The 12990-nt window shown below is 43.5% G+C and overlaps 1 protein-coding gene across 1 annotated transcript in view; it reads right to left on the bottom strand.

Moving 5' to 3' along the window:
- Window positions 1-12990, bottom strand: part of LOC137438074 (sodium channel protein type 1 subunit alpha-like) — a 259043-nt gene that overhangs the window by 39469 nt on the left and 206584 nt on the right. The window contains 2 exon segments of the mRNA XM_078766607.1: window positions 5148-5270; window positions 11209-11382. Coding sequence (XP_078622733.1) covers window positions 5148-5270; window positions 11209-11382 — 297 coding nt within the window.

Genomic DNA, 12990 nt, shown 5'->3' with positions numbered 1-12990 from the left:
CTCCTCTGACACAGATGTGTTGGTGCTCGCTCTGCGCAGGGTCCCAGACCTCAACACAGAGAGTCTCATCATCATGGGCTCTGGTGATCGACGACGGAAGATTAAACTCAAACCTATCTACATGGCCATTGGCGCAGAACGTGCAGCAGCTTTGCCAGGATTCCACGCGCGCACTGGATGTGATACCACTGGCCACATCCAGGGAAAGGGAAAGCCTACTTGCTTCAAATCCTTCATGAAGGCTAGTGATGACGTAATCCATGCACTAGCTGGGCTTGGTGTTGGTGTGTATCCATCTCCGGAGGTGTTGGCTGGTTGTGAAAAGTTCGTGTGTCAGCTTTTCAAACCTGGTTATGAATCAGCTAAAGCACTCCGGTGGCATATGTTCAAGCAACTCAAGGGCAACCAGGGTGTAGAGAAACTACCTCCAACTCAAGGATCCATAACTGAACACATTCTGTGAGCACACTTCCAAGCTAACATTTGGGTGCAGGACACAGTAGCTGTTCCAAGTCTTCTAGATCCAGTATCGTTGGGATGGAAACAACTAGATGACGGACGTTGTGTTCCTGTGACGTCGAAAGTTCCACCGGTACCAGAGGCTGTCGTCGGCCTCGTGAAGTGTTCATGTATTGCCAGCAAATGCAGTGGACGGTGTTCTTGCAAGACCAATAAATCTGTCATGCACAGAGCTTTGCAAGTGTGAAGGTGCTGAAGGATCATGCACTAATGTTGCAAATGAGGAGGCAGAGAGTGATGATGATGATGACAGCGACAGTGATGACTAATAACGTGGCAGATAACTAGCATCCGGATACATGTATAATTGAGCATCCAATTTGATATGTGTATGAACACCATTTTGTTTTCCCCATGATTGTTAGATGCATAACATGCCTAGGTAAATTTCCATAACACAAGTATGTTGATAAATGGTTTGATTTTTCTGTATATGGTGGCCACCATCTTGGACTTATTCTACGACATTAATGAAAACATTGAAAACTTCTTAAAGAAGTAACATACTTGGTAGAAAAGAATATATTGTAATCACAAAAATGTCCTTAGCTTATCATTATACATGTACGTAAATAAATGGTTCAGATATAAAAATATCGTATTTTTTCGAAATTTGGTGGACGCCATCTTGGATGTTGTCAATGGATATGAATGAAAACATTGAAGACAGTCTATTTCATACAACCATATGTAGATACAAATATATTGTAATCAAAAGCATGTCCATAATAAGCTTATCATTGTGCATATATTGAATACGTTGGTTCAAATATAACGATTTATTGCTTTTTCGGTATATGCTGGCGGCCATCTTGAATTTTGCCACTGGACATAAATGAAAAAATTGGAAACAGGTTGTTTTGTGTTCAGTGTGATCATAGAAAGTAAAAAATCACAAGTTTCCAGATTCTATATGAACCGTTCACTAAATAACACAACGACCTACACTAGAAGAGGGATTTTCCACACAGAGAAGTTTCAAGGAGCAGGCTGCGAGTCTGGTTCAGGTCATCAAAGACCTGGGAAACCCTTTCCTTGATGACAGTGATGTCGAGTTACTGGCACTAGACATACGGAATGTTTTGGATGAATCTGTGGTGAACACGGTGGGAACAGTACATAGTCCAAGAAAGGATCAGTATGCCAAATATTGCAAAGAAGTTATTATTGATCGCACATCCTCCATTCATGAGCCGATTAAGAAGAATGCCCTTCCTCTCTTCAGTTGTCCACGGCCAAAAGCCAAGACCAAACAAGTGGGAAAGATCTCCCTACTCAAAGATGATGTTGTTCTGTTCTCTCACCTGTACATCGTGATGCAGCACAGGGTTAGTGACATGAGTACGCTGAGGAAAATTGCGCTTAGGAAAGAAATCTGATCTGATGAACATTCTGGCCAAAGACATCCACAATGATCCTCCTGATTTCATTGACATGAAGCTTCTTGATGGAGCTGCTGTGGTGCACTTGCTCCCCACTACCAACATTGTGATATTTGATGAGTATGCCGATCGGGTCTTTGTTCCACACGTCATAAAACAACTAGAAAACTCCAAAAGAGTTGATATAGTATGGGACACATACATCCCCAGCAGCATTAAATAATCCACTAGAGAAAAGTGAGGAAAGGGTGTTTGGAGAAAGGTTGCGGGCAAGACCAAGCTCCCAGGAAACTGGGCCGACTTCTTAAGTGACCCAGCCAAAAAACAGGAACTGTTTGCATTCCTTTCCAACAAGATTGCCACTGTGGATTTTCCCACCATGCACCATGTGATCATGACGAAGCGGACACCAGGCTGCTGATCCATTTACAGGATGCTGATCCAGATGCATTTCCAGAATGGCTATACCAACTGTCTGGTGCGCACTGTTGACACGGATGTAGTGGTGATTCTCATTGGCAAGTTCCATCACCTGATCACCCTGTGCCAAGATGTGAGCATTTGGGTTGCCTTTGGTACAGGCAAGAACTTTACATATCATCACATCAACGATATATAAGAAGACCTGGGTAGGGAGAAATCCCTGGCCCTCCCTATCTTTCACAGTTTCACGGGATGCGATACTACATCTGCAATCTTTGGAAGAGGCAATAAGTCAGCATGGGAGGCCTGGAACCGCTATCACGATGTGACATGTGCCTTTACCTACATTGCACGTCATCCTTACACAGAAGTAGAGGTTGGTGCTCAACATTTCCAGCTGCTGGGACGCTTCACTGTTATCCTGCATGATAAGACCAGTGACCTGCAACATGTGGATGATGCTAGAAAGGAGCTGTTTTGCCATAAAGGGAAGACAATGGAGAGACTTCCCCCAACACAGGGATGCACTATTGCAGCACACAAAGCGAGTTGCATATCAGGCAGGAATATGGTGCACTCGTGAGCGGATTGAACAACACGCCCCTACTCCAGAAGGTTGGGGCTGTACTCTCGATGAGGACAGCAATTCATGGGTTCCTGTGTGGAACATATTACCTGTGGTCTCCAAGGCCTACAGTGAACTAGTCAAATGTAGCTGCAAGATTAAAAGTGGATGTGGCACTAGGTGCGCATGCAGAAAGGCACGTTGGAAGTGCACTGAACTCTGCAGTTGTCACTGTGAGAAGTAGGCTGGGAATAAAATGCATGTGCAGTGGTGTGTGATGAGCCTCTGGTGAGCGTCGATGAAACTGCTCTTCAAACAGGCCTGAACCCCATTCCATTCCGATCCTCATATACCGTTTTATTTCAATTCCCTGCGAATATTGTTTTTTAAATTTGCTTCCCTTCCCTTTCCCTGCGTTAGATAGAGGGTCTGTGTGTGTGATGTTGTGCCGGTCTTTTGTATCGGATGTATTATGTGGCCTGTGTTAATTAATTGATTCAGTGTCATTATTCATTAATTAATTCCGTCGTCATACTTATATGATTTGCTTATTGTATCGTTTTGCATTCTTTGAAGTAAATTGATTGTATTTCATTTTGTTTGATTGACATTTTTTCGATCGGGTTGCAAGCTCCCCTGAGCCGCCAGGGTGGCAGTCTAAACTCTTTGCACCAAGCCAAAAGTTCAAGCTTCCAAAAACCGCTCGGTCAGCTTGTGGGCCTCGGCCCGGCGGGCTGGGGATAGGATCTAGGGTCGCTGACATTAGTCACCCTGTAACATACTTACTTAGTTGGGAGTGATGTTTGGGACTCTGGTCCTCAGCCCCATCACCCGTAGCAATATCTGAAGATATCAGTGATTATTATCACTCAGTGCATATGAAAGTGGAGGGATTTTTCTTAAACCAAAATTTTTCTTTAAAGCTGCCATTACCGATCCGTCTGGCAGTCCGTCTTCTACCGACTCCTCTCTGGCCTTGCCCCCCCAGCTCTCTCTGGGCTCTGTCCCGCAAATATTCCTACAGGTCGCACAAGATCTGCCTGCAACCCTCTTATGGTTAAACTGCCAAAATCAAGACTCTCTGCTCACCTTCACTCCTTCATTCCTCTTTTCTCCCACCTCTGGAACAAACTCCCTCACTCTCTTCAATCCCACTCCACCCTCCAGGTCTTTAAAACAGCTGTTCACCACCATCTCTTATCTTCCCCCATCCAAAACCTTGATCTTTTCTACCCCCACTAATTTCACCCCAATTCCACTTTTTTGAAATACCAACTTCTGTCCTGGAAGTCCTTGGTGTTCTTGTGTTTTGTACTTCTCCCTCCCCCTCCACCCCCCTTCCCACGCCTCCTCCCCCAGGGCCCTCTCCCTTCCACGCATCTCCCTGCTCTCGGATGTTGTGTTTGTGTGCTTCCCCATCTCTCCCCATCTTGTCTTCCGCTCCCTCTTTTTATATGTTTTGTTTGTCTGGTTGATTTGTTTGTGAGATAAATGTTAGCTCTTTACGAGCCTCGATTCAGTATACAAAAAAAAAAAAAAAAAATTTCGTCTGGCAATTGTATCATGATTTGTAGTTTCATGAAGAATGTTTTGGTATATAATATGTGCACCTTTCCTTAACAATTACTTGTGTAATCATTGATTTGTTTGATAAAATGTGAAAAAGCATCATTGTTTTATATTTCTTAGAATATGCATCATTACTGAGCTGTGCTCACACTTGGAATTCTACAACCAGGCAAAAGTAATTTGTCTAAGTGCTTACAGAAGATACAGTATATCGCGGTTGCCTCTGTATACCGTTTGGGGTAAACGGAACTTCCAAATTGATCCCTCAGCCCCTACTTCAAATCGTTCTACTCTTCATGAACCTTCATACCTGTATTTTAAAAAAGCATTGTGATCCTCGATTTTACAGAGGAAGAATATCCCGTGAGATAAGTTTTCGGAAATGCGGTTGAGAACAAAAGGTAAAATTTTGGGGAAAAAGTGGAAAAGCATACTGAATGGGATGACCAGATGGAAGGGCAAGAGAGACACCAAGCACATGTGGTTGTGGAGACAGTGAGAGACTATGTTGGCTGGAGGAGACAGCAGGGATGAAAAGTGGTGGCGAGCACCAGGGAGGAAACGGTGGGTGCTTACAGACCGCAGAGCTGCTGCCAGTAGCTTCGTGGGATGGATGGTTGACCTTTTGGGCATGCCGGCCGCTAACAGCGGTGCCATGCAGCGTGCCACGTGCCCTGCCTGCCCCTTACCCGCATCCCCTCAAACCGTGACAGGGCGCGCAGAGGCCTCAATGCCCTCAGCGTCCTGAGGGATTTAATGGCTCCTATGTCAGAGTAGCCCAAGGCATTGGCTATGAGGCTGATTATGGAAACCTGAAAATGAGGAGGGATGAAAGAGGTTTGGAAGAGGGAGAGAAAATTTTTAATTGTACTGTGCAAATAGAACATGTATTAATAAAGCAAATAACATTTAAAGTACTAGCAGAGTACCCACCGTATGGGTGATCTTGTTCCAAGCATGTAATATGTTCTTCTGAAACATCCCTTTATTTGAGAGGTGTATAGACAACAGACCGCTGCCTCGATCACTCCCGAAAATAAAAAATAACCCGGGTTACGTTGATGAAGCAAACACATGCGTACTGCTTATGTGCACATATAATACATTGTGATTATATCCCTCAGATAATTCCAATTGCACTGGCCCATAGGCTGACACCAGAGGCCTCATGGTTATACACATTGTTACCCTCACAAGGCCCAAGACACATATTGGCTCCAGCTTTTTGATATTTGATGATCCTTTTAATAGTCGCTTAGATCACAGATTCTTAACGGGACCGCTGCCGGTCCACAGAATGAAAGCTACGGTCCGCGGAGTAATGACATAAAAACAAAATTACTGCCACTCACCTGCTGGTGACACCCGACGAATCTATATACTGTCTAATAGAAAAAGTATATATATATATATATATATACCTGAAAGTATATACATTCGAATAGGTACACCATATCCCTGTGTGTCGTAAGAGGCGACTAAAGGGGTTGGCGTCAGGAAGGGCATCCGGCCATGAAAACATTGCCTCAAAAAGAGAACCATGACAATTACGACTACATATGGGCAGGGTACACCCCGAAGTACCCCGTGGGGGACCCCACTCCCTCTCGTCAAAACTCAAGGTGGGGAACCCGATCGAAGCAAGGGTGGAAATCATTCCATTTATGATGACGAAACGTCTGATGCCCGACGTGGAGATCGCTTTCTGAGGTTTGGGACGTGGAATGTAGGGACAATGACGGGGAGATCAGGAGAAGTGGTGGAAGTATTGGTCAGAAGAAGAGTGGACATATGTTGTGTGCAGGAGACGGGATGGAAGGGAAGTGGTGTGAGAATGGTGAAGGGTAGGCAGGGACAGAAATACAAGTTTGTGTGGCAAGGGTGCCTGGAGGGCGTGAATGGTGTTGGTGTCCTGTTTTCTGAGGAGTTTGTAGACAGTGTGGGGAGTGTTACTAGAGTGAGTGAAAGGTTGATGATGGTGAAAATGATGATTGGAAAGCTCTTGGTGAACGTCATCTCGGGATATGCTCCGCAGGTTGGTCGGAGCGATGAAGAGAAGGACAAGTTCTGGTGTGCTATAGAGAAGCTGATGGAAAACGTGAAAGATGAGGAAGTTTTTGTGGTAGGAGGAGACCTAAATGGACATGTGGGAAGGAGTATGGACGGTTTTGAGGGAGTTCATGGGGGTTACGGATATGGTGTGAGAAATGGAGAAGGTGAAAGGATTTTGGAGTTTGCTGATGGAGCTGATTTGTTGATTTGTAATACTCAGTTCCAGAAAGAGGATAATAAGCTTGTTACATACACGTCAGGTGGGTCGACGACAACCGTTGACTACCTGCTGGTGCGTAGGCGAGATAGGGGGCACCTCCGGGACACAAAGGTGATCCCGGAGGAGGAGGCTGTTGAGCGTATGACGTCAGTAGAGCAGTTCCAAGATGGCGGCTCTCTTAGAAGCATGCACCAGGGGAGGAGCAACGTTCTGTCCTCCGTTTCTTGGGAAGTGAGGGAGTGAATCCCAGTGAAATCAATCGCAGAATGATGATGCAATATGGTGACGCAGGTTTATCGCTGCAGCAGGTGTACGACTGGGACAGGAAGTTTAAAAGTGGAGTGTCCAGTGTGGCAGATGCTGCTCGCTTGGGCCGTCCTCACACAGCCGACACTCGCATGCTAAGGGAAAACCGTCGCATTACGCTGGATGAAGTGGTCTCCGAATTGAACATCAGCCAAAGTTCAGCATACTATATCATTCACAACGTGCTGGTGTTCCGCAAAGTGTCTGTAAGGTGGGCGCCTAGACAACTCACACCCGAACTGAAAGAACGGCGAGAGGACGCATATGAAGAACTTCTGCGACGTTACGAAACAGAAGCAGACGCTTTCTTACAGTGCGTAGTGACTGGGGATGAAAGCTGGGTCCACTACTTTCAGCCAGAAATGAAGATGGCAAGCAAAGAGTGGTGCCATTCAACTACACCGAAGCCCAAAAAATTCCGCACACCGCCGTCTGCTGGAAAAGTGATGCTGACACTCTTCTGGGAGAGCCGAGACCCACTTGTAGAGCATTACATGCCCAGAGGGACCACAGTCACCAATGCATCATACTGCGACCTCCTTAAAAATCATCTGAAACCAGCAATCAGATCAAAACGTCGTGGACTACTCACTACCGGTGTTTTGCTGCAGCATGACAATGCTCGGCCCCATAATGCAAGTGCTATATACATATTATGATATATTATATATTATTATATATTATTATACATATATTATTCTTATTTATACATATATATTATACATATTATGTACATATACAGTCATGTGAAAAAGTAAGTACACCCCATGTAAAGTTTTGACTTTTTCAACATATTTCAACATACAGCTATTTGATCTTCATTTCAACAATATTGAAAGATAAAGGTGATATCATATAACAAATATCATGAAACATTCACATTTTGTCATCCATTGTATAATTTAAATAAACATAAATGCAAATTTCACATGTGGAAAAAGTAAGTACACCCCCACATTTATCACTACTTCAAATACCTAAAATTAAAATCAGGTGCACCAGCTCAGGTGCAAATGATTAGAACATCGTTAGAGAGGATCTTGGAGGAACCTTTCTTATTTAAACCTCAGACATTTAGTTTGGTTTGCTCTTTGTTGTTGAAGTGTGCGGCGTCACCATGCCTAGATCAAAAGAGCTCTCTGAGGCCTTCAGAAAGAAGGTTATCAATGCCTACGAGTCTGGGAAGGGATTTAAAAAGATCTCCAAACAATTTGAAATCAATCATTCGACTGTCCGGAAGATCATCTACAAGAGGAGAAGATTCCAAACAACTGCCAACTTGTTCAGGCCAGGCCGCCCCAGCAAGTTCAGCCCGAGACCAGACCGCAAGATGCTGAAAGAAGTCTCTAAGAACCCCAGAATGTCATCACGGGACCTACAGGTAGCTCTTGCCGCTGTTGATGCCAAAGTGCACGAGTCTACCATTAGAAAGAGGCTGCACAAATTTGATCTACATGGGAGGTGTGCCAGGAGGAAACCTTTGCTGTCCAGAAAGAACATCAGGGCAAGACTAAAGTTTGCCAATGAACACCTCGGCAAAGACCAGCACTTCTGGACAATGTGCTCTGGACAGATGAGTCAAAGGTAGAGCTATTTGGCCACAGTACCAGAAGACATGTTTGGCGAAAACCAAAGACAGCATTTGACCACAAGAACCTGATACCAACTGTAAAGCACGGTGGTGGAAATATTATGGTTTGGGTTGAAGCTCAATCGGAAAGTTGAAGCTCAACCGAAGGTGGACCTTGCAACATGGCAATGACCCTAAACATACCAGTAAATCCACCAAGGAATGGCTGAAAAGAAAGAAATGGAGGGTTCTGGAATGGCCAAGTCAAAGCCCGGATCTAAATCCCATCGAGATGTTGTGGGGGATTTGAAACAAGCTGTGCATGCAAGAAACCCCTCAAACATCGCACAGCTGAAAGAATTCCGCATGGAGGAGTGGGCAAAAATTTCTCCCAGTCGATGTCAGAGACTGGTAGACAGTTTCAAGAAACGCCTACTTGAGGTTGTTTCTGCCAAAGGGGGCAATACCACCTATTAGAGCCAAGGGTGTACTTACTTTTTCCACATGCGAAATTTGCATTTATGTTTATTTAAATTATACAATGGACTACAAAATGTAAATGTTTCATGATGTTTGTTATATCACCGTTATCTATCAATATTGTTGAAATGAAGATCAAATAGCTGTAATAATAATAATAATAATAATGCATTTATTTTATATAGCGCTTTTCAGGAAGCCCAAAGACGCTTTGACAGAGTGCAAAACATAACGCATAGCAAAACATAAAGACAATTGCAAAAAAAGAAGAATCAATAGGGAAATATTCAAAGCACAAAGGAGGGAGAAGGAGAGGAGATAGTCAGGGGTTAGATGCTGTGGGTTAAATGTTGAATGCAGTGTTGAACAGGTGGGTCTTGAGTGATGTTTTGAATGTGGTGAGTGAGGAGGAGTCTCTGATGGTGTGAGGTAGCGAGTTCCAGAGGGTGGGAGCAGCGATGGAGAAGGCCCTGTCCCCCCAGGATCTAAATTTGGTCCGGATGGGGGGGGTCAGGAGGTTGGTACCAGCAGAGCGGAGGTTGCGGGTGGGAGTGTGTGAAATATGTATGTTGCTGTATGTTGCTGTATGTTGAAATATGTTGAAAAAGTCAAAACTTTACATGGGGTGTACTTACCTTTTCACGTGACTGTACGTACACACACACACACACACACACACACACACACACACACACACACACACACACACACACACATATATATATAAAACCTTGTACATCTCATAATATAAATGACGGATTAATGAGAAGCTCCATTTACGTATATATATATATATATACACATATATATATATATACATATATATATATATATACACGACCGGTCAAAAGTTTTAGAACACCTCAATTTTTCCAGTTTTTATTGAAATTTACGCAGTTTAATGTCTCAATGTACTCTGAAATTAAGCATCGAACAAATAAACATTTGGAGATAAAAAAGAAATCATAGAATCATTTTGTTTAACCCACCCAATTTAATTTAAATTTTTGACTCAGCAAAGTATCCACCTTTTGCAGATATAACCGCCGAACACACTCTTGGCATTCTTTCTACAATGGAAATCAAATATTGTTCGGGAAGTTCTTCCCAACACTGTTGCAGAAGTTCCCACAAATGTGTTGCACTTGTAGGTTGCTTTGCTTTCACCCTTCTGTCCAGTTCACCCCAAACTTGCTCGATGGGGTTCAAGTCTGGAGACTGTGCTGGCCATTCCATGATGTGAAGCCTACCGTCTTGTTCTTTTCTTCTAGTCTTTCACTGAGGAGAGGCTTCTGTCTGGCCGCTCTGCCATAAAGCCCAGATCGGTGGAGTGTTGCAGTGATGGTTGTCCTTCTGGAAGTTTCTCACATCTCCACACAGGATCTCTGGAGCTCAGCCAGAGTGACCATCGGTTTCTTGGTCACCTCTTTTACTAAGGCCCTTCTCCCCCGATTGCTCAGTTTGTCCGGGCGGCCAGCTCTAGGAAGAGTCCTGGTTGTTCCAAACTTCTTCCATTTAAGAATTATGGAGGCCACTGTGCTCTTGGGAACCTTCAATGCAGCAGAAATGTTTTTTTGTAGGCTCCCCCAGATCTGTGCCTCGACACAATCCTGTCTCTGAGCTCTGCAGGCAGTTTCTTCGACCTCGTGGCTTGGTTTTTGCTCTGATATGCATTGTCAGCTGTGAGACCTTATATAGACAGGTGTGTGCCTTTCCAAATCATGTCCAATCAATTGAATTTACCACAGATCAACTCCAATCAAGGTGTCGAAACAACTCAAAGATGATCAAGAGAAATGGGAGGCACCTGAGCTAAATTTCAAGTGTCATAGCAAAGGGTATGAATACTTATGTCAATGTGATATTTCAGTTTTTATTTTTAATAAATTTGCAATACTTTCTAAAATCCTGTTTTGTCTGTGTCATTATGGGGTATTGAGTGTAGATTGATGAGGAAAAAAATGAATTTAAACGATTTCAGCATGAGGCTGCAACAGAACAAAATGTGAAAAAAGTGAAGGGATCTGAATACTTTCTGAATGCACTGTATAATCCCATTTGCAAAAGTAACAAAATATGTTTTTAGAAGTTTCTCTAACAAGCAGGGAGAAACCCAACTCACATCAACAATGAAGAAATCTAGCCAGCACCAGGCGTTGGTGAAATAGGTCTGAAATCCATAGGCCACCCACTTCAACAACATCTCAATGATGAAGATGTACGAGAAAACCTTGTCTGCATATTCAAGTACTGTGCGAATTGTCTTGCGCCGGTCAATATAGATGTCTTCAAATGCCTGACAAAGATATTTAAAAAAATGTCGACAGAGAAATACAAGAATGCAATTTTGAGATAAAAAAAATTGACAAAACAAAGAAAAAATTAACATATATAAAGCTATGTATCAAATATAGCAGATTCTAATTCGGCCGGGTGGATAAATTCCACAGTATTTTCAGACATGCACATGTCTGAATGAAAATGTATGTGATGGTTGGGGGTGTTCCATGTGCCTACGACCTGGCACTTGGTATTACGAACACATATGCAAACTTTGGTGAAGACCGGGCCAGCCCTGTCTTTTTCTATGATTTTCAGGTGTACATACATACATACATACATACATACATGTATGCACACATACATACAGAATTGCCTTATTTAATATATAAGGTTTCCCTCGCAGCCAAATCCACACTATCTTGAAAACCAGAAAAAGCTGCATTACAAACACAATGAAAAAAGCATTATAATGTACCATACAGATTGATACCCCATAAACTATAAAGAGACAACCAACAACATGGAATTGAGTAGATGGACTTACAAAAATGACAAGTCCAAAAGATTGGTGTAGAGGGAGCGCACATACCTTTGAGCAGTCTATTCTGGGCTCTATTCTTGGCACAACTATAAACTGTCGGAATGATGACACTGCCTTCAAGATATTGTACAATCTATAACTAGGAAATATAATTCAACGCGAATGCGTCAATGGTTATACTGTACCTCCACCCATGTGAGATGTCAACTCACCATTGCATTTGTTCTCGATTAATGGTCACATGAAAAATTAAAGGTCACATATGAGAAAGAGAGGGAGAGGGAGAGAGGGAGAGGGAGAGGGAGAGGGAGAGGGAGAGGGAGAGAGAGAGAGAGAGAGAGAGAGAGAGAGAGAGAGAAAAAAAGAAAGAGAAAAAAAAGAGTGCTAAGTAGAAGAGAGACAACATTGGATGCGTTAGAGTTTAGACTCAACTTATGTTCTGCAACATGATTTTCAAACGGCATATAACCTTTGACCTATTGAACACTGGAAGTCTTCAATGCCAAAGAGGAAATCAGAGCTGTCTCCCTTGACATATCACATGCCTTCGATACGGTCTGGCACCCCGCTCTGCTCACCAAACTCTCCTCATATGGTATCCATGGAAATCTCCACGCATGGCTTGCGGATTTCCTCTCTGGTCGTAGTCAACGTGTGGCCCTGAATGGATTTCTCTCATATCCCATTCCTGTTCAGGCTGGAGTTCCCCAAGGAAGTGTTCTGAGCCCTGTGCTTTTTCTGGTCTTCATCAATGATCTCTCTGACTCTCTTGAAAATCCTCTCTATCACTTTGCTGATGACTCCACTCTCTGCCGCTCCACTCCTCATCCCTCAGATCGGCAGTCTGCAGCCTCCTCACTCTCTGCAGACCTGGATAAAATCACAGACTGGTGAAACAAGTGGAACTTGTCTTTCAATCCTGACAAATCTCACACACTCACTATGTCTCTCAGAAAAGACCGACTGGACAACCCTCCCATCTACTTTCTGAACAGTCCTCTCCAAGGTGTTCTGTCACTCAAGCTTTTGGGTCTCACTATCTGCCATGATCTTTCCTGGGAAAACGACATTTCCAAGCTG

The sequence above is a fragment of the Myxine glutinosa genome, chromosome 12 (genome assembly GCF_964187855.1).
Source record: "Myxine glutinosa chromosome 12, kmMyxGlut1.1, whole genome shotgun sequence".
Lineage (NCBI taxonomy): Eukaryota > Metazoa > Chordata > Myxini > Myxiniformes > Myxinidae > Myxine > Myxine glutinosa.
The sequence above is the reverse complement of the archived record's forward strand: the minus strand, read 5'-3'. Positions and strand labels throughout refer to the sequence as shown.